This window comes from Pan troglodytes, chromosome 22 (genome assembly GCF_028858775.2).
Source record: "Pan troglodytes isolate AG18354 chromosome 22, NHGRI_mPanTro3-v2.0_pri, whole genome shotgun sequence".
Taxonomy (NCBI): domain Eukaryota; kingdom Metazoa; phylum Chordata; class Mammalia; order Primates; family Hominidae; genus Pan; species Pan troglodytes.
Window position 1 is genome coordinate 35,112,819 of NC_072420.2, and position 25,747 is coordinate 35,138,565.

Consider the following 25,747-nt stretch of genomic DNA (forward strand, 5'->3'; position numbering starts at 1 on the left):
AAAAGAGGATAGGATTAGGGTGAGGGATGAGAAATTATTTAATGAGTACGATGTACACTACTACACTCAAAGCCCAGACATCACCACTGAACAATCAATCCATTTGACAAAACTGCACACCTGCACTTGTACCCCTTAAATTTATACACAAACAAAAACAAAGGCAAATCAAAAATAAAAATAAAACAAAATGATCTCTAAACAATACAAACAGTAACTGATGAACCCAGCTGCTTATCATGTCAGTTCCAAAATCACACAGAGTTGAATTTCTTTCAAATGACCCTACAACACAGTATTTTGATCATATATTCTCCAGTAGAGTATAAGCTAAGGACAAAGAAAAACACATGAAATCTTAAATGGTACTCAGTAGTTTTATTGTTAATAATGATGCTGGTATTATTATTTTGAAACTCATGTCCATTTCTCAGCTGCCACTTGATATTAATTTTTTTTTTTGAGGTGGAATTTCACTCTCACTCAGGCTGGAGTGCAGTGGTGTGTTCTCAGCTCACTGCAACCTCCACCTCCTGGGTTCAAGCGAGTCTTCTGCTTTAGCCTCCCAAGTAGCTGGGACTACAGGCGCGTGCCACCACACCTGGCTAATTTTTGTATTTTTAGAAGAGACAGGGTTTCGCCATGTTGGCCAGGCTGGTCTCGAGCTCCTGACTTCAGGTGATCTGTCTGCCTCAGCCTTCCAAAGTGCTGGGATTACAGGCGCGAGCCACTGCGCCCAGCCAGTGATTTTTAACCTTTATCAATCTGATAGACAAAAAGATCATTTCATTGTTTTAACTTCTTTAATTATGAGTAAATCTGGCAATATATTATGAAAACAATGACAAGAAGAACTTGATATAAAATGCACAATTCAGACATCCTTGAAGATCATTTTAGAGGCAGCATGAAGTGGGGGGTGGCACTGGTGGTGGGGGCTGGGTGTGGAGAAAACTAGCCAAAGGAGGACTCATGGGATCCTGGAGCTTTTGACTGGGGTTCACTTGGAGCCCATACTCAGGCTGGTTCTGACAGCAGCACCTGCCAGGCCACAGCTTAGGGGCACAATGTGGGACACATGGACTGGGGGTGTGGTCCCAGAGCCTAAGAGGCACCAACAGAGAGGTCTCTGCAGAGACTCATCTGTGCCCCCCACCCACCACCCCGGGACAGGCCAAGCCAGCATCTGGCCAGGAACTGCTTTTGCACAAGGAGCCAGAAGTAGTTTGCCCCGATAAATGGGGGCCTGGACTCACGCAAACCATTGCACCATGGATGGCCAGAGAAACTCAGAGAACCTTCCTGTGCTTGTTAACATACTCTCTCACTTCCTCTGCAGCCTCTGCCAAGCCAAGCAGCCAGCTCCTAGGACTCCCCTCCCTCCACCTGAGGCTCCTTGTCCTCCCTTCCTCAGGAGTCTCCAGCCTCCCGGGGCTTCCCCTCCCCGCTGCCCACTCCAGCAGAGGCTGCCAACGGCCTGGGAGAGAGAAGTGGGCTTCCTGGGGCCACCTCCCCAACTTTGGAGTGTTCGGAAGGTGATGGAGCGACCACTAGGAGGCAGTGTGGACAGGTCTCTGTAGGACTGCTCAGGCAGACACCTTTGCAGGGACCTCCCAGGTCGGGAGCCCTACACACTTTTCCCATGGCAGCTTCTCCCTCCACCCCGAGTCACTACTATCTGCTTTCCTAGAAGGCACTTCTTTACTTCTAATTCTTCTCCACTGCCCAGGTAACTGATATGCTCAAGTGGGACATTGTAATTTGTTTAATTCATTTAAATTGATTTCATATAATTGGGAGATAAAGATTGTTCAGTTGCAAGACAAAGTCTTAACTTGAACTTTCAGGACACAGGTGGGTCCCTAAACTCAATACGTGAGTGTTGCTGCCAGGCTGTTGGGCCATCTTCCACCCGCCATAGATCACATTCTTCATCAAAGAAGAAGGAATATTTAGAAACTGGTAGTACAAAACAAACAAACAACAACAACAACAACAACAAAAACCCAAAACAACAAAAAACACCAAATCACCAAAAACAAACAAAACAAACAAAAACCCAAAGCAGTTGCTCCTATAAATAGATGTGTGTATACATGTGGCTGGTATGAATCTTATCCACAAATTCAGTTTTGTGGGAAACATCACATTTATTTATTTAAATCAAGTCATATGGGACTTGGACATGGTTGGAGGTTCTTACCCCACCCCACTTCCCAAGGCCAGTGCACAGGCAGGGCCTTGAGGTCACCCTTAGCTGATGCTTGGGTCTAGGTGCCCAGACCCAGGGCCTTGAGGTCACCCTTAGCTGATGCTTGGGTCTAGGTGCCCAGACCCAAGCCCTTGTGGTCCCATCATGTGGGCACTGGCATCTTTGCTGAGGCTGAGAATTTCAAAGCCAGGATCCAGCCCATTTAGGTAAACCCAAAGTCACACTCCCAGGTGGCCCAGTCATCTTCTTGAGAACAAGAGCCATGAGCCTCAGTTCCCTGCCTCAGAAGCCTCTGTTCAACCCTAGGCTTGTGGACAACTCTGCCCCTTCTTCTCTCCCTTCAGTGTCACGGTCCCCTGTCCCATCCCTCTCTGGGACAGGTACCACAACCTCCCCACCGTACACAGGGAAAGGGTCAGCCCTCAGGTTTTTGGCCTGGCATCTTGAATCTCCTCCCAGGCAACAAACTACAGAGGGCCTGGCATTCTCCTGTGAAAAGCGGGGCGGAAAGGAAACACAGAGAACAAACCCACAGAGAACAAACCCACAGAAAACAAACCCACAGACAACAAACCCGCAGAAACAAACCCACAGAGAACAAACCCAGAGACAACAAACCCACAGACAACAAACCCACAGAGAACAAACCCAGAGAGAACAAACCCACAGACAACAAACCCACAGACAACAAACCCACAGAGAACAAACCCACAGAGAACAAACCCAGAGACAACAAACCCACAGACAACAAGCCCACAGACAACAAACCCGCAGAAAACAAACCCGCAGAGAACAAACCCAGAGACAACAAACTCACAGACAACAAACCCACAGAGAACAAACCCACAGACAACAAACCTAGAGACAAAAAACCCAGACAACAAGCCTAGAGACAACAAACCCACAGACAACAAACACACAGAGAACAAACCCACAGACAACAAACACACAGAGAACAAACCCATAAACAACAAACCCACAGACAACAAACCCGCAGAAAACAAACCCACAGAGAACAAACCCACAGACAACAAACACACAGAGAACAAACCCGCAGACAACAAACCCACAGACAACAAACCCGCAGAAAACAAACCCGCAGACAACAAACCCACAGAGAACAAACCCACAGACAACAAACCCACAGACAACAAACCCGCAGAAAACAAACCCACAGACAACAAACCCACAGAGAACAAACCCACAGACAACAAACCCACAGAAAACAAACCCGCAGAGAACAAACCCACAACAACAAATCTACAACAACAAACCCACAGAGAGCAAGCCCACAGGGAACCAGCCAAATTATGTCTGCTGTGCATCTCGGCAGACGATGCTGCCACCGTCTGTGTATGAGCATGTGTGTGTCAGACTTTCCCATCGTCTCCAAACTTGTTTTCAGAATAATGCTTCCAGTGAAATGAGTCGGCCACATGAGGTCACAAAGCCCCTACTCTGTTCAGCACCTGGTGTAAGTAATAATATTTTGGAGCACCTAGTGTGGGGAGTAGCCCTGACCCCTTTACATGTCATGTCTTAGTTCATTCTTGTTGCCATCCTTGGAATTGAGGCCAACATCATCTGCCCATTTGCCAGACAAGCTGCTCAGGAGGAGAGGGCCACAGCCCCTTATCTCCTCGCCAAACAAGAGAAGATCCCCAGTTGCTTTTTTTTCTGTGGAAGAGATTCTTTTAAAAACATTTTTTTCATGGAGAAGAAAATCTGAAAACAAAAGAATGAAACCGACCCAATAGTCTCATAGACAGTTTGTTGTTGTTGTTGTTGTTGTTGTTTTGTTTGTTTGTTTTTGATGAATACAGAAATTGACCCTTCTGGTCTTAAAGCTTGAAACTTAAATTTGTTTTATCTGAGTTGCTTCCTCAGGAAAGGAGCCCAAGTCCTCTCCAAAAGTATCAGAGAACTGAAACTCACCAGATCATCTTGTCTAGACAATGAGACGTCAGGCCCTCCATTCATCATGACTGCTTCCTTACCCCTCCTGAGTTCCTGTTACATTTCTTCCCTGCTATATAAACCCCTAATTTTAGTGGGTCCAGAAGATGGATTTGAGACTGAGCTCCATCTCCTGGGCAGCAGCACCCAATTAAAGCCTTCTTCCCTGGCAATATTGATTGTCTCAATGATTGCCTGCCTGCCTGCCTGCCTGCCTTCCTTCCTTCCTTCCTTCCTTCCTTCCTTCCTTCCTTCCTTCCTTTCTTTTTGAGTTAGAGTCTCACTCTGTCACCCAAGCTGGAGCACAGTGGCTCTATCTTGGCTCACTGCAACCTCTGCCTCCCAGGTTCAAGCACTTCTCCTGCCTCAGCCTCCTGAGTAGCTGGGATTATAGGTACCCGCCACTACAGCTGGCTAATTTTTGTATTTTTTTTTTATAGAGATGGGGTTTCACTATGTTGGCCAGGCTGGTCTCAAACTCCTGACCTCAGGTGATCCACCTGCCTCGGCCTCCCAAAGTTCTGGGATGAGAGGTGTGAGTCATCACGCCCAGCTGAGTATGTGTGTCTGTGTGTATGCTTATGGGGATGTGCAAATGTGTGTGTGAATGTGTGCATGTGTCCTTGTGAATTGTGAATACCCAGGACTTGAGCACACTCAACTCCTGATGCACTTCCTGTTTCCTCAGCAGCTGAGCTCAGGCCTGGAACTGAGTGACAGCACACCCGGGCACCTGTCTCCCCGGGCACCCCTCCCCCCGGACACCCCTCCCCCTGGGCACCTATCCCCCCGGGCACCCCTCCCACGCCTGCTTCCCATGGCATTCCCAGCTCCCACCACTGGGAAGGAGCTGGAATCATGAGTCGGGATAATCACCGAATTCTCTTTGACCTTCCTCAGCTCCTGGTTTGTTAAGGCAAACCCCCATCTCTGGCTTCTCCTGGAACCTCACCTGGGAAAGAAGGAGGCAGCCCCGGAGCTGGAAGCTGCTTCAGGGCTCACCCGGAACAGCAGACTTAACCTGGACCCATCCAGGCATCTCCTGGGAGCTTCACGCAATTGCTTCTGCCTGGCACCAGCTCAGAGGTTCTGACAGAATTGGCCTGGGGTGAGGCCTGGCATCCATGGGATTTTTACAAGCTTCCAGGTGATTCTACAGGGAAGCCAAGGTGAGAACCCCTGTCCTAGAACCAGGTCTGATCAGGGGCTGGTGGGGAACTGTGGGTGGAGAACATTAGTGCTTCCAGAGCCTCAGGGTTGGTTTTGAAAGGAACGTAACACATTTTTTTTCTCACATAGACATATAGAGAGAGACTTTTTAAAATAGACATATATATAGAGAGATGTTTTAATAAAGAGAGGTTTGGGTTTATATAAGTAAAAAAGATGATAGAAAATAGGGAATGAGATTAGGCTTCCCCTTGCTCTCAAAAAATGGTTTGAGAGTCTCAGAACTGGTTCCACTCTATGATAGCCATGAGTACTGTTCGCCCAACTTTTGGTTCTCAGCCTTCCAGGCCCCGGTGGGATGGGACTTCCCTGCCTGCACGGTTGAGAGGAGCCATGGGCTTATTCTAGCCAATGAGTGGTGGATGGACGTGACTCGTGTCTCTTCCAGGCTGGAGCATTTAATTGTCCAGGTGAGATACTCAGGGACTTGTCCCTCCAGAGCTGAGAATGGCCATGTTTCCAGAGGGTCTGCAGGAGCAACCTGAGTCTCAGAGCACAGCCACCAGCAGACCTGCTGCACACATGTGGCGGGGGAAAGAAAGAAAGCCAGCTGTCTGCAGCCACTGAGAGTTTGGGGTGGTTGTTTCTCATGACAAAACCAGCTCACCCTGACTTATACAAAGTCTTTGAGTTATATAGATGGAGAATGAGGCTCTTGGGTCCCTCTAGTCTCACAAAGCGATAGCCTAGCTAAATCCATCTAACTAGGGAGCAGAAAAGGGGAGGTGCTGGCTTGCACACCCTAGACAGTTGTTCAAGAAGTCAGGACACCAGGCCTGGAGTGATACTTCAGCCACCCTTCTAGGTGAGGGTCTTGAGGCCACACAGACAGAAGTGGCAGAGATGGGACACACATTGGTCTTCTCACTCACAGTCTGGCACTGAGCTGTGGGCTGCCGGGACACCATGCCCCCACACGAGTAGCCTTCCCACTCCTTACCTTGAAGGAAAAGTGTTTTTTGGACAAATACCCGATGGAAACATTACATGGGCCTTGGAATCTGTTAGATCTAGCTTCCTGAAACTCTTGCTAGCTGTGTGACAATATACAAGTTTCTTAACCTCTCTGAGCCTCAGTGCTCTAATTACACTCCCCTCATAGAGTTTCTAAGAGCATCCTGGGGCTGGCACGTGTCAACGCACCCAGTATTTGATAGAGTTTGTTAAACGTTGGTTATCCTCTCTCCCTATCGCACCTCAAATGGTAAGGGCTGTCTGCCAGCTTCCATATCCCCAGCAGTGCCCTGAGTTGTTCAGATGTTCATCCATCTCCCACAGAACTCAGGTTCCTTTGGAGGAAGCCACGTCAAGTCCTGCTCCAAGCTTAAGCCAGTCAGCACATTCCATGCTCTGCCCCATTGCCAGGGTTCAGGAGTATGCTCGTGATCTAAGCACCCCCACTCCCAGATACAGCTCAAGATTCTTGCTTGGACTTCTGGGCACTCAAGCTCCTCCGAGAGGGAATCAAACTTACTTCTCTCCATGTCCTTTCCTCTAGGAGATGCGTCTTTCATAAAACTCTCATCAACACTGTTCAGACATGTCCCACCCCAGCAGGGGACAGCCTGGGCTCAAGCTGGGATCCCTACTTTATTTATTTTCTGCTAATTAAACTTCCTAATATACTCCACGCTAAGTGTGCTTGCAAGGCAGGGGGTGTGGGATAAGCGGCCCTGCCTGGCTGGGAGAAGGGGCAGCTCCCTGCCGTACTATGTATTAATAAAGAGACACATGCATGGCAGGGCTTGTCTGGGCCTTGGTGGCAGCTTAGGACAGAAGGCATGTGACAGTCAGGGGTTCAAACAACCCAGGGAGAACACTGCTTCAGGGAAGACAGCTCAGCATCTTCCTGGCAAAGATAATGACATTGATAATACTCTCCAAAGAATTTCAGGATTTTGAGCAATCAGAAAAGCAACACAGAAATTCATGTCATCAAAACGATATGGCTTTATTGGACACTTAAGACATTTATTGGAGGCTCAATAACATAATCCTGCTGGTTGGTTTTACTTCATTGATTTTCCGTTGTGTCTGATTGCATTGCTAATGCTGATGGTGGACGAGCTACAGCTCTTTTCCTGCCTGTCCTGAGGTTTATCCACCAATGTTTCAGCTCTGTTTTAAGATATTGTCCTAAGCCCCCAGCATCGCATGCGTACTGTTTTTTTGTTTTGTTTTGTTTTGTTTTTTACAAAGAGTTCATAGCCCGTGGAAGACTCTCCTCCATCACACACTTAGGTTCCCTCCACACCAGGCCTGGAAGGAGTCTAGCTTCTGGGGACTGTACATATGCTGTGGACCATGCAGAACCTGGAGAGGCCGTGACCCCTTCTAGAAGTGATCTGCCTGAATCCTTCCCTCTGGAGGAGGCATTTATTAAATGCCAGGTTCCTGAAAGGCTCTGAGATGGGCACTCCCTCTCCTGAGTCGTCCCTTCCATTACTGCTTTCCTATTTCTGGCCAGGGTTCCCTGGCCCCTCCTCCCTGCTCCCATGGGACCCCAGTTCACCCCCATCTTTGCTCAATTGCCCTGCACTGTAGTAATCCATTGGCACTCTTGTCTTCTCCAGGAGAAATAGTTGGAGGAGAATTTTATAGGGTTTCCTGGGCTAGGGCTGGTCTACAGTCACCAGACAGCAGGAAACGATCCTTCGGGGCCTAGGAGGGCCAAGGCTGGTGGGCAGGTACAGGGGGAGCCAGCACTGCTGTCCACCACTGTGCAGCCTGGAGGCTGTTTCCCATGACCCTGCTGATGGGACCCAAGGCACCCCAGGCCACCCACTGCCCTGCCCCCAGCAGGCTGTCAGCTCCCCGGCTTCCCTGCATGCCTGCCTGACATGGACAGTGCACCTTCGGGCCACACTTGCCCTGCTAGCGAGCCTCCAGTGAACTGGGAATTCCACAGAGCGTAGAGGACTCACCCCAACACTGTGCTGAGAGGCTTCACCAAACTGTAGCCTGGCTTCCACCTGCACTAAGCTGCATCCCCAGAGGCGACCCCAGCCCTGGCTGAGTCTTGGCTCAAGACTTTGCAATGCAGCCAAATCACAAAATGCGCCTCGTCCAGCCCACCCCGCTAAACCATTTTCAGTAGTTCTCCCCTCACCCTTCTGGAACTTTCCATTTCCACGTGGCCCCCACGTTCTGTCTTCATTTCTCCTTCAGTCCCTTTTTGTTCCCTTTCTGTTCTCTCTTTGAAGACCTCGGTCACCGTTTTCTCAGTTGGGGTTGAGCTTGGTCGGTACTGGAATCTCTTCCCGCTGCTGCAGGAGTCTGAAGGAATCAGTCTTGCCGCCTGTAACACATGTCCAGCGCTGCTTTTTCTCTGATGAGTGTCTTAGTCAGTTTGGGCTGTTAAAACAAATGGCTTAGGCAACACACGTTTCTGTCTCACAGTTCTGGAAGCTGGAAGTCTGAGATCAAGGTGTTGGCAGATTCGATACCCGGTGAGGACCTGCTTCCTGGTTCGCGGGAAGAACACTCCTTGCTGTGTCCTCACATGGTGCAGAGAGAGAGGGGGGTCTGGTGTCTCTTCCTGTAAGGGCACTGATCCCATCATGGGGGCCTTACAATTGCGACCTCATCTAAACCTCCCGAAACCTCATCTAAATCTCACCTCCATACTATCACATTGGGGATTAAGGCTTTAACATGTGGATTTCAGGGGACAAAGGACAAAAGCATTCAGTCCATGGCACGTGCTCAGTGCCTCGACTCCTGCAAGTGCCACACCACAGACTCTCTGGGGCTGTGTCCTGGAGGCGTGTGCCATGGGCCCTGTGTGCCATGGGCAAGGTGCACAGCAACCTCCCGGCCACCCCACCAGCGAGTGAGCTCCTGGCACCCTGGCTCTCTCTGGTCACCCATCTACCAGTCTTGGTGCTCCTGTGCACTAGAGGACCAGCTGCCTGGGGACTGTGGGCCAACTGTGGCCCCGGCCACCCACGAACTTCCCCTCCGGCCAGTGGCTGCAATCACATCTTCTCTAAAGACGTCTGAAGCCCAGCCTTGGGGAGCCGAGTTGGTCCTTCCCTGGGTACTGAGCCCTAGGGAACCCTTGAGAGTTCTCTTTGTATCTTTGTAGTTTCTTCCTCACCACTTAATCATTTCCTTACAGGAAACTTCCTGTGTTCAAATGACTGTATGGTTTCTGCCTCCAGCTTCATTTGTGGGTGCCGTAAGAGAGGCAAGCATGGAGCACTAGGCGCAGGGGATGGGCAACTGGCAAGCGGGGAGATGCATGCAGCGCACTTAGTGCCTGGTACATACCAAGTCCTTTTAGTCTGGATTTCATTATTTTTAAATGGGTATTGCTATTTTTAAAAGAATAGTTACAAATATTTATTGTGTGTTTTGAAATAAGTGGGTCAAGATCAATAAGATATTGTTGATCAATAAGATATCTTTTATTCTTAAAAATCATATTCTTCTGGTTCAGTGGGGAAGAGACTGCCGACCTGTATTTACAGCATTATGTGATAAGTGTTCTCCTTTTCAGGTATGTATTAGTCTGTTCTCATGCTGTCAATAAAGACATACCTGAGACTGGGTAATTTATAAAGGAAAGATGCTTAATTGACTCACAATTCCTCATGGCTGAGGAGGCCTCAGGAAACTTACAATCATGGCAGAAAAGGAAGCAAGCATATCCTTCTTCGCATGATGGCAGGAAGGAGAAATACAGAGCAAAGTGGGGAAAGCCCCTTATAAAACCATCAGATCTTGTGAGAACTCAATCACTATCAAGAGAACAGCATGGAGGTAATTACCTCCCACCAGCTCCCTCCCACGACGCATGGGGATTATGGGAACTATAGTTCAAGATGAGATTTGAGTGGGGACACAGGCAAACCATATCAAGGTGCCTCCTGCAAGCACCTACCTCCACCCCTCCTTCATCCTTGCCCTCATTCTACAATGATTTGGTGAAATCTGGTCCCTGCCTCAGTTTTACAGCCTCCCCATGACTCTGGTTACTTCCTGATTAGCTTAAACGAAACCTAACTAGGTTGCCCTAGGAAAGCATTTCTGTTCCTGACACCCCCCATCTGCCTGCTGCTTCCATTCCACCTGTATGTGTCTGGGCACATCCCTGCGTCCCTTTGCTGGCTTCTAGCCCACTCACTTCAAGCATTTATCCCATGAGTTTCATAAAATCGTAGAAGAAAAGGGCTTGAGGCAGTGGTGGGGAAATGATAGGAAAGTCATTTCTGGATGCATTCTGCCATCCTGCAGATCCCTAAACCACCTCTCCCTCTCCATTCCCTCCCTCCAGAGAACAGCTTCTCCTTGTCTCCTGTGGAATAGTTCCGCCCACATTCATGGGCCCTTCCTGTACCAAAACTGTACAGGTCTCACTTGCTTACCAAACACTTGGCAAACAAATGTACCGTCCTTGGAAAAATTTTGTTGAATAAAATTTTCTCTCTTTGATCCATCCAAATGTTTTACAAAGTGCTACAGAAGCCATGGAGGAACAAGCAATTCTGCCTTAGGGATCAAGGTTTCACACAGGGGGTGATATCTGAGCAACAGTGCTTTTTTGGTTTGTTTGTTTTGTTTTGAGATGGAGTCTCAATCTGTTGCCCAGGCTGGAGTGCGGTGGCACAATCTCGGCTCACTGCAACCTCCGCCTCCCAGGTTCAAGTGATTCTCCTGCCTCAGCCTCCTGAGTAGTTGGGATTACAGGTGCCCGCCACCATACCCAGCTAATTTTTGTATTTTTAGTAGAGACGGGGTTTCACCATGTTGGCCAGGCTGGTCTCGAACTCCTGACCTCAAGTGATCTGCCCACCTCGGCCTCCCAAAGTGCTAGGATTATAGGCATGAGCCACAGTGCCCAGCCAACAGTGCTTTTAATTGGCATTTTCTTCAAAGACTTTGATGTCCTATAGGAGGGGGCCTATGACTCAGCCTCAGCCAATCAGAGCGCTCCATTCCCTGGGTCACCTGCACACCTGCTCTTCCCTGATCCACTGCAGTGCCCTCACCCTGAGATCTGAAACTTGAGCAGAGGCACCAAGAGGCAGACATGGGAGCTGAGCTGTCTTTTGGGAGAATCCTAGTGAGAAGGTTCTCCAACTGGGGCTGCCAAGTAAGGGCCTCATGGCAGACTAACCCCTCTCCTTCCTGAGGCTGGGAGGAGCTGCTGTCCTTTTGATTCTGTGAGCTACCTCAGTTGCCTTCCCCAAAATCACACACACGCACACACACACACACACACACACACACATTCGCATGCGCTAGGTAGAGCTGTTTTCCATAATTGCCAACAGAAGACTAACTGTATTTGAAGAATGAGCTGGCATTCTTCTGCTCCGGTAGAAGTCAAGGCAATCAGTTATGAGAATCAGAGCCCACCTGTGACTCCAGAAAGAGGTGCATAAATACCAAGAATTTAGTCTCTAAAGTCTTTCTTTAAGTCCTTTTTTAAAAAATGTGATGAGTACATCACCCAGGAAAATCAAATTGTAATGCAACCGAGTCGATGCAAGTTTTGTTTAGGAGATGGGTTACAATCACCTGGGGAAGCTCTAGTTACCTTGATTTGGTCTGGTACAAACCCTAGCACCATCAGCCACAGATCCCCAGAGGAAGTCATTCCTGGATTGGGGGAAACCTACATAGGGACAAAGACAGCAGGTGTCTGCAATGTTGAGAATCAGTGTGTTCTGCCACTGTCTCTATCAGGGCTGGTGGCACATGCAAATCTCTTTCCCACTCTCCAGTTGAACACTAACGCCATGGTGCCCACACCTTCCTTATTAGTCCATGTACGTGGGGTTTGTCAAGACAGTGGTTCATGGCTCTGACCCTGAGCATGTCAGATTTCAGGGGCTTTATGCAAAATATCCATACTAGTTGCGGTCATTTCCCATCAGTATTGCTCACAATGGAGCCTACAAACCCCTAGTTCCCATCCAACACATCTCCAAGGCAGACTCTCAGACCAGCTCCCAGAAACGAGGTGAGTTTAGATCAGGCAGCAGAGAGGTGGCCTAGGAAGGAGTCCTTGGAGCTCATGCACCTGTGTCTGGGCACCAACAGGAAGATGGTGGCTTTTGCTCTTTGGGAGATATCTTTGGAGCCAGTCTCTGACCGCATGTCCAACAGGATAGGCATCCTTGGGGTTTCCATGGCAGTCTACTGACAGTCAGGGGTGAGGATTAAATGGTACAGAGTCTCACTGAGTGCTCTTTGAGAGGTCAAGCAATGAGAAGTCCTGCAAATGATCATTGAGCTGAAGTAAGAAGTGTACCGAATCTGTTTTTTCCCCTATAAATATAAAAGCCTATAAATATAAAAATCTTGGTGAAAAAAAATGATCCCAGCCTCCCACACAGCACATCACACATCTTCTCTTTTCAAATTTGACTCCAAGGCCCACTTCCTTCGGGAAATCATTTATCCAGTGGTATCATTTAGGATATTTTTGGTTGTGAGGAACAAAAGCCTAGCTCCAACAGACTTAATAAAAGGAACTCATTGGTTCACAAACTGAAAAACTCCAGTGGTAAATGAAGGCTCTGGGTACAGTTGGTACAGGCTCTGGTCTCTGTAATTTCCTAGTTCTTCTCCTTTCTATATGCTGGGTTTTTGCCTTCAAGTTGGCTTTCTTCATGGTGGCAAAATGGATCCAGCAATTCTGTCAGAGGTTTTCTTGATTAAAGGCTGTGTAAAATGAGGATGAGACTTGCTGGACTGCATTCCAGGAGGGTAGGCATTCTTAGTCACAGGGTGAGACAGGAGGCCAGCAGGATTGATATCACAAGATACAGGTCACAAAGACCCTGCTGATAAAACAAGATGCAATAAAGAAGCCAGCCAAAACCCACCAAAACCAAGATGGTGATTAATGTGACCCCCAGTCTTCCTCACTGCTCATTATATGCTAATTGTAATGCATTAGTGTGGTAAAAGACACTTCTACTAACTCCATGACAGCTTACAAATGCCATGGCAATGTCCAGAAGTTACCCTATATGGTCTAAAAGGAGAACCTGTATAGTCTAAAAGAACTGAGGGTTCTGAGAAATCCCTGACCCTTTCCTGGAAAATTTATGAATAATCCACTCCTTGTTTAGCATACAATCAAGAAATAACCATAGTGTACTCAGTCAAGCAGCCCCTGCTGCTGCTCTGCCTATGGAGCGGCCATTCTTTTGTTGTTTACTTTCTTAATAAACTTGCTTTCATTTTACTTTATGGACTTGCCCTGAATTCTTTCTTGTGCAAGATTCAAGAACCCTCCCTTGGGGTCTGGATCAGGATCCCATTCCCGTAACAATTTCAGGCTCAGATCGGCTTTTAACACCATCCAGAGCAAGAGAAAGCTTTTTTGTTCCAGAATTCCCCATTAAAGTTCTCCTGGTCACTCTTATTGGGTTGTTTCGCTTAGGGTCAAGTGTCCATCCTGGTCCCAAGCAATGAGGCCAGGAGATGGGATGCAATGACTGGATCAATCTAGGCCTCTTATTCCCACTTTTTAAAACACTTATTATTATTTTTTAAAAAAATTATTTTTCATTCAGCTTTCTCATTTGAAACTTATTCCAATTCTTGAACTAGGGGTAGTTTCAACTTCCCTAGAGCTGTATGGGTCCTCAAATGAAAATTCGGGGCAGCTGGATTAGAGAAGGGGAAATGCATGCTGCAGGGGCAACCAACAAGGGGAGATTGTGCCAATTCACTCTTCCTATCCTCAGATTCACCTAAGTTCTGACCGTTCAGCCCCATTTGAATGCATTCTGCATTCCTATGACTGTGGATTACATTTTTGTCTACCTTTGTGTCTTCTGTTTTGTCCTGCCCTATAAGCATCTCAAACATATGCATAAAGCCTATATAAACTTTATAAATAAACTAACACTTCTGTTTTCAACCTGTAGGATGATGACAATGATGATGACGACAATGATGATGGTAATGATGTGGAAAATGTGAAAAGAGAAAGAAATACTTGGAAATATATCTCACCCTCCATAAACAAAGCTCGGGGTTTAATTCTGACCTTTATGAGTTCATGGGGTGAACTGCAGACCACTGTCTGTGGACAGGAGAATGATATTTCATCTCTAGCCCCAGGGACATCTCCAAAAGCTGAACTAGATGAACTTTATATAAATTGGTACAAAATATAATTTTCTCTTTGCCTGCTGAAAGCCATTTCTAGAAATTCTGTTAATCAGAATCTCCCTAAGTTAATCAGTCATCTAGACAAGATCTTATTTCTTTTTTAGACAAAGAAAAGTATATAAGTAACAGGTATTTGTAAACCACTTGAGTGAAGCATATGATATCTAATGTAAGGAAATCTAAAAGTGTCCACAGGCAAAATCTCATGGATTCAATTGATAGCACAGGTCATCAACTGACATGCAGACGGAATTCTCTTGTGGAACAAGACAATACAGCCATTGCTTAGAGACTAATTGTCAAGGAATTAGTCATTTCCTATTTCAGAATAGCATCATCACCACCACCATTAATGCCAACATCAACCACCACCACCTACACCACCACCGTTAGCATCATAACCACCACCAATAACATCACCAACACCAACACCACCATCAACATAAACCATCACCACCACCAAAACCATCAGCATCACCTAGAACCACCAGTCACCACCATCACCACTTACCACAACAAGGCTTATATTTACATACTTATTTTACTTTTCAAAATACATTCACATGCATGGTTTCATTAGATCTCATCTACTTGGTAAGGCTGGCAGATCTGACATCATTAGCCTCATTTTATCTGTATGGAAACTAAGTTCTAGAGAAGCGAAGTGATGTGTGAAAGGACACCAGAGTGACTGATAATCAAATCCAGACTAGAGTTTGGTTCTTCTGACTCCAAAATTAATAAATTTTTCTTAAAAAAAAAATTTTTTTTTGAGACAGGGTCTCACTCTGTCACCCAAGCTTGAGTGCAGTGGCATGATCACAGCTTACTGCAGCCTCGACTTCCCAAGCTCAAGCAATCCTCCCACCTCAGCCTCTCAAGTACCTGGGACCACAGGCACATGCCTGGCTAATGTGTTTCAAACATTTTTTGGCTGGGCGTGGTGGCTCATGCCTGTAATCCCAGCACTTTGGGAGGCCAAGGCAGGTGGACCACAAGGTCAGGAGATCGAGACCAGACTGGCCAAAATGGTGAAACCTCATCTCTACTAAAAATACAAAAAAATTAGCCAGGCGTGGTGGCACATGCCTGTAGTCCCAGCTACTCAGGAGGCTGAGGTAGGAGAATTGCTTGAACCCAGGAGGCAGAGGTTGCAGTGAGCTGAGATTGTGACATTGCACTCCAGCTTGGGCGACAAGAGCAAACTCCATCTCAAAACAAAACAAAACAAAACAAAACTTTTTTTTTTTTTTTTTTTTTGTAGAAATGGGGTCTTCCTAGGTTGCCCAGGCTGGACTCAATCTTCTGGGCTCAAGTGATCCTACTGCCTCAGGGTCTCTAAATGCTGGGATTCAGGCATGAGCCACCACACCCAGCTCCAATGCTTTTTTTGTCGTACCTAATTCTTTCAATGAAAATGAAGAATTTCCAACTTCTGATATTAACAACTTTGGTCCTATATTCAAGCTAGAGTCTTTCAAATAAAATAGACTTTTAAAACCATCTGTCTCCAAACCCTAAATGTCTCAGGTGAGCAACTAAGCTGCTCAGTTTATGTGACTCCCCAGAAGTTGAATTTTAACCCAGAACTGACTCCAAGTTCACTCTTCTTTCCATGACAAGGAGTCACCTCCTTGTATGCCCCCAGGAGTCTCCCGGATTCCTCCGAGAACAGTGGAATAGTGCTCCTCCCCAGAGCACAGGTTTTGCCAGTGAAGATTGAATTTGGCTAGAAACCGCTGCCCTGCTCTCTTCTCGAAGCACCTGGAAGTCTGAGAAGGAACTGGGTGGCTGGCTCTGGTCACAAACTAGCAGCCAGAAGCACCCCTTGTCAGTGATGCACCCCCAGTCCCCCTCAAGGGCTCCAAGTAAACCCAAAGCTGCTCCCCTCCAAGAAGTCTGGGGCCACCCTAGGGAAGGCCTCCTGGCCTTGACTCTCAGGGGGTCTCTGGGGTTGCGGTTTGGGGCCTGCTGCTCCCGCCCTTTGCCCCCAGGTGGGCCTGGCAGGGCTGCAGCACAGCTCTGTTGCTGATAGTCAGGGTGGAGCACTTGGCGACCTTGCCCTGCAGCCCTATCATTTTGAGTTCAGAGGTCAGATTTGAGTAATAAACATCTTCCAAGGACTTGTCATTCTTTCTGAGGATGTTGCTGGCCAGCCGGAAGACAAAAATCACCGCGTAGATGCCGATGATGGTGAGGATATACCAGGCAGCGCTAGTTCCGTCTGGCACCTTCAGAGCCCTGGTGGAGTTGGTGTCATTCCTCCTCTCTGTGTGGTCACCCAGCGGGAGCCCCAGGAGGGTGCTGGCCTGGGTCTGGTTGGAGGCTTCATGGGGAGTCCACTTGGCCCCTGAGAAACAGAGAGGTCCGGATGAGATCCAGCGTCCTGGGCTGAGGGCTGCCTGGCCACACCAAGGAGAATGGAGCCCTCATATCCGTGAAAACGCGGCGCTGCTCAAAGAGGCCTTCTCTGAGGCATGAGCAGGAGTGTAACAACAGGTATGTCAATATATTTTTAAAAATCAAAAGAGTCCAAAACACTATTTTGTTGTTGTTTTGTTTTGTTTTTTGTTTTGTTTGTTTGTTTGTTTCTAGAGAGACAGAGTCTCTCTCTGTCACCCAGGCTGGAGTGCAGTGGCATGATCATAACTTACTACGGCCTCAATCTCCTGGGCTCAATTGATCCTCCTGCCTCAGCCTCACAAATAGACATGCAGACCATGCCGGGCTAATTTTTTTCTTTTTTCTCTCTCTTTTTTTTTTTTTTTTTTTTTTTTTGTAGAGATAGGGTCTTGCCATGTTGACCAGGCTGGTTTTGAATTCCTGGTCTCAAGAGCTCCTCTCACCTTAGCCTCCCAAGCACTGGGATTAAAGGCAGGAGCCACTGTGCCCAGAAAAACACTAAGTTCTTGAATAGGAGACACAACATCATAAAGATGTCAGTTATCCCTCAAATAATTTATACAACAAACATAATTGCAATAAAAACAGCAATAGGATTTCTTTGTGAAATCAATAAACTATTCATTTAGAAAAATCAACTGTTGGCCGGGCGTGGTGTCTCATGCCTGTAATCCCAGCACTTTGGGAGGCTAAGGTGGGAAGATTGCTTGAGCCCAGGAGGTTGAGACCAGCCTGGCCAACATGACAAGACCCTGTCTCTACAAGAAATAAAAAAAACTAGCCAGGTGTGGTGTGCAAGCCTATGGTCCTAACTACTCAGGAGGCTGAGGCCGGAGGATCGCTTGAGCCCAGGAGGTTGAGGCTGCAGTGAGCTGTGTTCACACCACTGCATTCCAGCATGGGACCCTATTTAAAAAAAACAAAAAAAAGAAAGAAAGAAAAAGAAAAAGAAAAATCAACTGTCAAGACTAATTAGAAAAAAAAATCTGAATAAAAAGAATGACTAATGAATTAGCCTAGCCACAAATTTTAAATCAGCCAGCTATAAAAACTAATTTGCATTTTTTTCAATGAATGAAAGCTTTATATGCACACAGCCCAGCTGGGACTTGCTGGGCTTTGCAGAGTGTGTGGGCTGGGGGTTCTTCAGAACCAGGTACAACTCTCCCTATAAAACTACAACAGTGCTGGGCATGGTGGCTCACACCTGTAATCCCAGCACTTTGGGAGGCTGAGGCAGATGGATCACCTGAGGTCAGGAGTTCGAGACCAGCCCTGCCAAAATGGTGAAACCCCGTCTTTACTAAAAATACAAAAATTAACCAGGCGTGGTGGCACACGCCTGTAGTTCCAGCTACTAGGGAGGCTGAGGCAGGAGAATCGCTTGAGTCCAGGAGGTGGAGATTGCAGTGAGCCAAGTGACGCCTGTAGTTCCAGCAAGACAGAGCAAGACTCTACCTTAAAAAATAAAAAAATAAAAAATAAAACTACAACAGCTAAAATAGTGTGATGCCTGTAGTTCCAGCTACTAGGGAGGCTGAGGCAGGAGAATCACTTGAGTCCAGGAGGTGGAGGTTGCAGTGAGCCAAGATCGGGCCACTGCACTCCAGCCTGGGCGACAGAGCAAGACTCTGTCTTAAAAAATAAAAAAATAAAAAATAAAACTACAACATCTAAAATAGTGTGATGCTGAAAACACAGGCAAGCAGACCAATGAAACAGAGTAAAAACAGCACCAATAGTTAGCAATAAGAATTTGATAGCTAGCTAATAAAGGAGCATTTCTGATCAGTGGGAAAAGATGAATTATTCAATATGTAGCATTGGGGGAAATAGCATTAGATCCACATCTCTCCACCATATGACCAGATAAATCGGTCCAGATTAAAAAAAAAAAAACAGCCCAGATAAATCAAATATTTTAACATAAAAAGTGAAATAATTTATAGTACTAGAGTATAGCATGGCAGATTTTTTCTTTATCATCTCAGAGTGGAATATTCTTTTAAGCATAACAAAAAATCAGAAGAAACAAAGAAGAAATAGAAATCAAATTCAACTACATAAAAAAATTAAGCTATTTCATACCATAAAACCAACAGGCAGATAACAAAGTGCAATTTATATCGCTGATTTTCTAAATAGCCTTCAGTTCTGTAAGAAAAAGCTTAAAACTGCCATAGAAAAATGCGCAAAAGATATGGACAAATAGTTCATAGGGAAAAAATGAACATTCAACATAAGAAGAGCTTCTCAATATTACTTATATAAGAAAAATGCAAATTAAGATAATAACTAGATACCATTTTGTTACCTATTGGATTTGCAAATTCATGATGTTTCAGAATAAACTAACAAAAAAATGGCTTTTTTTTGTTCTTTTGCCCAGCTTAGAAGAAAGGTGTCTAAATTGGGAGCAAAGGTGGCAATGACGCGGACTTGACACCAAAAAAAATTTTTTTTAAAGAAAAGAAACAAGTGCCTCTGCATTTCAGGGGGTCAGGATTGGCATTTTTAAAATGTCAACAAATAAATGTTCATATCCACACTTGACATATTTTCCAAGGAGAATTTTAATTGTATAATTGCTGGTAAATTCATGCAACCAACATGGAGGGCACACGGACAAGATCTATGAGCATTACAAGTGTACTTACCTTTGACCCAGCAGTTCTATCTCTAGGAATCTATCCTAAAGATGCTCCAGAACATCTAGAGACAACATATGCTGAAGGTTAGTCATTGCAGTCCTCCTTGTGATGACGAATGCCTGGGAGCAGCCTGAATAACACCAACTGAGGAATGGTGAAATACATTTTGGAACCTCCATGCAGTGGAGTACTATGCAGTCATAAAAAGCAATGAGTTTTTTATGGTACTGAATGTTAATAAGTGAAAAAATAAGCTAATGGTGACAGGCTCTGCAATGCCACTTGTAAAAAAGGGGGAAGTTATATGTTATTTGCTTGTACTTTTTGTATGTATAGAACATCTCTGGAAGAATGAATAAGAAATTAGTATCTGCAATTGCCTCTGGGGAAGAAACCTGGGAGAAGAAGATACATTTTTCACTGTATGCCCTTTTGTACACTTAGTACCGTGTATACTTATTTTTGAAAAGAAAGAGTGTACGAGTTGGTACTTTTCTGGTCTCCCTGGTGAGGTGCCCCTGGGTAAAGCCATTGTATGCCCTTGTAAGACCAGAAGATTAAGATCTCAATTGCTGTTCAATTCAAAACTGTTTTCTCTGCTTGCAGAGCTGGTGGAGAAAATGAAACAATGAAAACCAGAGATGTAGAGTGCAGTCCTGTGAGACATTTCCCAGTGGGGCCTTACTGGCTCAAACCCCCATTTCTTGCTCTATGTGAACACAGATGTATTTAAAAACACATCATAGGATCAATCTCGCAGCCTGCTGTGTAGAACAAAGGTGCTCTAAAATGCTTCCCATTTGATCGTTGTTTGTTTGTTGCTAATTCATTTTGCGAACGCAAGACTCAGAGAGGCCAGTATTTTTTATTATAGTTAGTTGCCAGAATGCGTGAATGAGCTTATTACTTTTAGATGAAGGAAGAAATTATTTAAAAATTACTTTTCAAACTACATGTGACAAAGCCCAGGACAAATGAACAGATTTAATTACATAAAATTAGTCACTCGCAAGAAACAACACCACAAGCATAAATTTACACCATTGTTTGGTAGAATGGTTTGAGACATTAAATTAAGGAAGGTGAAAAATTCCCGTAATTATTGCAACAAACAAACAGACAGCAAATCAACCCAACGAGAACACAATATCCTTATATTAGGGCAAGAGAACTTATTGAAACTCAGAACACATGTATAAACTCATAGAACTTTCTAGAAATTGTCATAGAATGATGCAATACATTCAAATACAAATAAAATATCCCCAACTAAGAGCTACACACAGAACATTAAATTATTTAAAAACCAGTCCATTTTCTACACGAAAGAAACTCACTATATTAATTACTGCAATACATTACATTTTACCTTTCTTACAAAGGTAAAAGTAAGTTAGGTTGTATCTTAATGGACAAACATATCCTGTAGAAGAGAGAAACTTTTTCCTCTGTTCTATTTTGTACTTGTAATTTAATGACGTGAAATGTGTAAAATCTCAACCTGCCCATCCTTGCATTGTAGCTGAGTACTCACATTCCATGGGGTGGTCTTGTCCTTGACTCTTGGAGGGGCAAGTTCAAGCGGCTACCATGCACAGAAGGGGAAGATGATGAAAGGAGAACTCCGTCTCCTAGGGAAGAATCAGTCCTACTGCAGTTGAGCTGCACTGAGTTTCCAGAGTGGGGAGTAATATGATCTTCCAACAATCTTAGGGCAGCACCAAACAGAAACTTAGTAAGTGGATGACTTTGCTTTCATGTAATTAATCAGAGGATCCGATTTGCTGTGTCTTCTGTTGCATCAGAACAGAAAGCACTTCCCAGCTTTGACTTGTTAAGAAGTTCTAAATCAAAACAAATTTTTTAAACGTGCTGGTATTAAGGAATCTCCAGCTCTCCCAGGTCCCATGATGAACTGAGGTGGCCAGAAGCTCCCCCTGAGGCTGGCTCTCTGCTTAGAGCTTGGATGGCTATTGAATTCCCCTGTGTTCTGCACCTGTTGCAGGTGTGGCAGATGGCCAGGTGTGGCAGAGATCTGTCATCATAGGGCCAGGAAACTCCATGGTCAAGAGTCACCAGCTTCTTGTGGACAGTCTCCCAGATGAGGAAACCCAGACAGGAAGGGAGTGACACCCCCAGGGTGACACACCTGAGGGGACTTGGGCTTTCCCTGAGGGGTCAGTGGGCAGTGGACTCCTGTGCCAGGCGGTGAGGAATGGCTCTTCTCTTTCCCAGAGTCACAGACCCCACTGGAGTTGAGGTAGGCTTAATTGGAAAGTGCTAGAGTAAGTGTCTGCAGGTAAAGTTTCCCCAGGAGCAGGGAAGGAAAAGTTGGAAGACTGGCAAGTTAAATCATCCAGCCATTGTTTCCAGCTCCATTTCTTCCTAATCCTCACTCTAGGACTCTAACCTGCCACGTTTGTGATGGTTGCTGGTTTTTAAGATACAATTCGATAAAATTTCCATCAATGGGGTACTGGGTAAGTAAGTTATAAAATAAGCCATATGATCCAGCAATTCTACTCCTGGGTATCTTCCCAGGAGAAATAAAAATGTAAGTTTACACAAAAACTTGAACACACATGTTCAAAGCAGAATTATCTGTAATAGCAAAAAATGGAAACAACCCAAATATCCATCAACTGACTAATGAATAAATAAAATGTGGTTTATCCATACAATGGAATGTTATTCAGCAATAAACAGGAATGAAGTACTGATATATGCCATAACACGGATGAAACTTGCAAACATTGTGCTAAATAAAAGAAGTCAGTCACAAAGGACTACATATTGTAGGATTTCATTTATATGAAATGCCAAGAATAGGCAAATCTACAAAGATGGAAAGTAGATTAGTGGTTCACTAGCGGGAGGGATTGGGGGTGATAACTAAGGGTATATAGCATTTTTGGAGGGGTAATAAAACTATTCTAAAATTGTGGTGCTCGCTGTACACAATCTGAATATACAAAAAAATTGAATGTATACTTTAAATGGATGAATTTTATGGTATATGAATTATATTTCAATAAAACTGTTAAAAATTATAATATACAAGCTGGGGCACAGTGGCTCACGCCTGTAATCCCAGCACTTTGGGAGGCCGAGGCGGGTGGATCACCTGAGGTCGGGAGTTCGAGACCAGCCTGACCAACATGGAGAAACCCTGTCTCTACTAAAAGTACAAAAAATTAGCCGGGCATAGTGGAGCATGCCTGTAATCCCAGTTACTTGGGAGGCTGAGGCAGGAGAATTGCTTGAACCCAGGAGGCGGAGGTTGCAGTGAGCAGAGGTTGTGCCATTGCACTCCAGCCTGGGCAATAAGAGTGAAACTCCATCTCAAAAAAAAAAATTATAATATACATATACAATGCAGTATTACACAGCTGTGAAAAAGAACGAGGAAGCTATGTACTGATGTATAAAGCTCTCTAAGGTGTGCTGTTAAATGAAAAAGGTAAAGAAGAGAGCATGTTACCATGTATCAAAAAATTGAGAGGAAGCATATATATATATATGCTTTTATATATATATAAGCATATATATATAAGCATATATATATATATATAATCAGATATATATATCTGATTTTGCCACTGTAAGCATTTAAAACACCAGTGGAATGTCCAAGAAATTAAGAAGAGGAGTTACCTATTGGAGGAGAGAACCAGGTAGATATATGGCAGGTGTGGGAGGGAGAGCTCTCACTAAATATTTTTATGCTTTAAATATTTTTAACCGTATGTGTATTACCTATTCAATAATAAATGCACCCATTTGTTAGATATCTTTGTTGAAGATTCATTTGGCTCCTGCTGTCTCTTGCTATGGGATGGACCATGGCATCCCCCCTCTGCCACACAGACAAGGGATTTGGACACTGCCAGTGGGACGTGGGAGGGGAGAGCACCTGACCCGTGATAATAAGGGGCTCGTGGCAGTGATAAGGGCTGGGAGTCAGGGCTCTGGCCCCAGCCACATCCTTGCTGCATGACCCTGGGCCAGCCCCCTCATCTTTGTGAGCCTCAGTTTCCTCATCTGTGAGGTGAAGGTGGTGAAGGAGGTGAAGGATGAGCAGGATCTTATGTCCTTGGTCCTGAGAAGGCAGGAGAGAAGCCTGGGGATCTGTGTGGGAAGAGCCGCTCTCTGGGGAGGTATCTGAATAGACGAGGGAGAGCATACCGGGCAGCCAATGTGCCAGAGGTGGAGGCTTTGGAGAGTGTTTCATTTGTGAAGTCAACAGATTTAACATTCAGATCAGGAGGACGTTGTCATGAGATGTGGGGAATCATAAGCTCCAAAACAATCGTGAGACAGAAGGAAAGATGGCCTTTTGTTGAGCAGCCATTCTCCTCCACGGAGAGTCCTGTCTAGTCTGCCTGTTGAAGGGGCACTGATGTTAGGGAATAGATCTGTGTCAAGTGCTTCCCACCTCCCACAATCCTGCGAGGCAGGAGTATTATCCCCATTTAAAGAGAGGACACTCAGGCTCAGGGAAGTGACTGGCCCAATGTCCCATAGCTCATAGGTGCCAGAGGTGGGTCATCCACACCAAAGTCATTCTCCTTCCATACCCTGAATGTCACCTTCACGCTGGACCCAGGATCCTGTGTGGTGAACTGTCTCGATCACTTCCCTAAAGGTTAAATCATAAACTCTTACTGCCAAGGCATATCCACGACCTTAAACTCTCCCTGTTGGGCAAAAACAATCTCTGATGTTAAAAGGCAGGATAGTGGATACTTTTCAGGGAAGGGTAAATGACAAGGGCATGAGGGGAACTCTGGGTGCCGGTCATATTCTGTTTTACAGGTTTGTTCAATTTGAGACACTTCATAGAGCTGAAGCCTTGTGCACAGACACTTTTTTGCATGCATCGTCTGCTTCAATATAAACCTCTTCCTGTTGTCTTGTTTTTGTTTTTGTTTTCTCTTGTTTTCTTGTCCTGCTCTGTCACCCAGGCTGGAGCTCAGTGGTGTGATCTCAGCTCACTGCAGCCCCTGCCTCCCAGGTTCAAGCGATTCTTCTGCTCGGCCTCCTGAGTAGCTGGGATTACAGAGGTGTGCCACCACACCTGGCTTCCCTGTTGTTTCTTTAATGTAGAAAGCCCTGATAGATGGTGGGAAAACAAAGTTTAAGGTATTCATAGAAAAATACAAATACTATTTTTAAAGATTCTATATCTGGCCACATGGTGCCATCTCACGAAGAGTGTCCCCGTCCCTTGAGGGGGAGTGGTCGGGATCATGGTCAGTGTGGGGCCCTGCAGCTGCCTGCTTCCCTATGCCGTGTGGATGACGCCCGCCTCCGGTCATTCCCCTGTGCTTACATAACAGTGAAATGGAACAACCTGTATCAGCACGAGGGCCAAGAATTTTCTTCTGACTTGTGGATACCTCCTTCCTTAGGTCTCTGATCAGTCTGGACAAATATTGCCCTGAACGCAACCAAGCAAAGCCACTCACCTGGTAAATATTTGTATGAGCTACAGCTCTGGGAGAACAAATTCCAATATCCTGCAGTCCCCTTGACATCAAAGACCCAACTCTCCCAGAGGGCAATGGCTTTTTTGTCCACTGAGAAGCCAGTCAGCTTCGAAGAAAGGTGTCTAAATTGGGAGCAAAGGTGGCAATGATGTGGACTTGACTCCAAAAGAAATTTTAAAAAGAAAAGAAGTGCCTTTGCATTTCAGGGGGTCAGTATTGGCATTTTTAAAATGTCAACAAATAAATGTTCATATCCACACTTGACATTCTTTCTCTAGAGGAGGCAGACCTCATCGGTCAGCTCTGATGCCCTGCAGTGCAAAAAGACATTAAAAATGACAGTGAAGGACCCCTGCAGAGAACAACTGAGTCTCTTCCTTGCCCTGCGTCTCCAGATAAAGGATGCCCTGCATCCCCTCCTGGCTAAGAGCACAGACTCCAGAGGCTTTTTCCTCTCCTGGAGGTTAAAGAGGCATCACATATGTTTAAAATCTTTAATTTATATGTCACCTTTGTCCTTCCTTTTAACTTCATTTTTCTCTTATCCAGCATTTAGGGACTCATCTTTAGGGAGGTTCAAAGGAAAGCTCATGGCCTTTAGAACTGGAAGAACCATGTTCCAGTTGGGACTTGATCATTTACTAATTGTGGGATTACAGCCAAGTCAC

At 45.6% G+C, this 25,747-nt stretch overlaps 2 protein-coding genes across 2 annotated transcripts in view; one reads left to right on the forward strand and one right to left on the reverse strand.

The window, feature by feature from the left end:
- The window catches only part of LOC104008051 (small integral membrane protein 11B), a 47,342-nt gene extending 23,964 nt beyond the window's left edge, over positions 1-23,378 (forward strand). Inside the window, exons 3-5 of the transcript XR_008541433.2 lie at positions 5,069-5,337; positions 5,678-17,035; positions 19,329-23,378. The gene's annotated coding sequence lies outside the window, so the exon portion shown is untranslated. The remainder of the gene's footprint in view (positions 1-5,068; positions 5,338-5,677; positions 17,036-19,328) is intronic.
- Positions 7,325-21,213, reverse strand: SMIM34 (small integral membrane protein 34). The gene is made up of 2 exons (XM_001167326.5): positions 21,125-21,213; positions 7,325-16,886 (listed from the first exon to the last, which is right to left on the reverse strand). The coding sequence occupies exons 1-2, from the start codon at positions 21,129-21,131 to the stop codon at positions 16,474-16,476; spliced, it is 420 nt and encodes a 139-aa protein (XP_001167326.4). The 5' UTR covers positions 21,132-21,213; the 3' UTR covers positions 7,325-16,473.
- Positions 23,379-25,747: the final 2,369 nt, after the last annotated feature.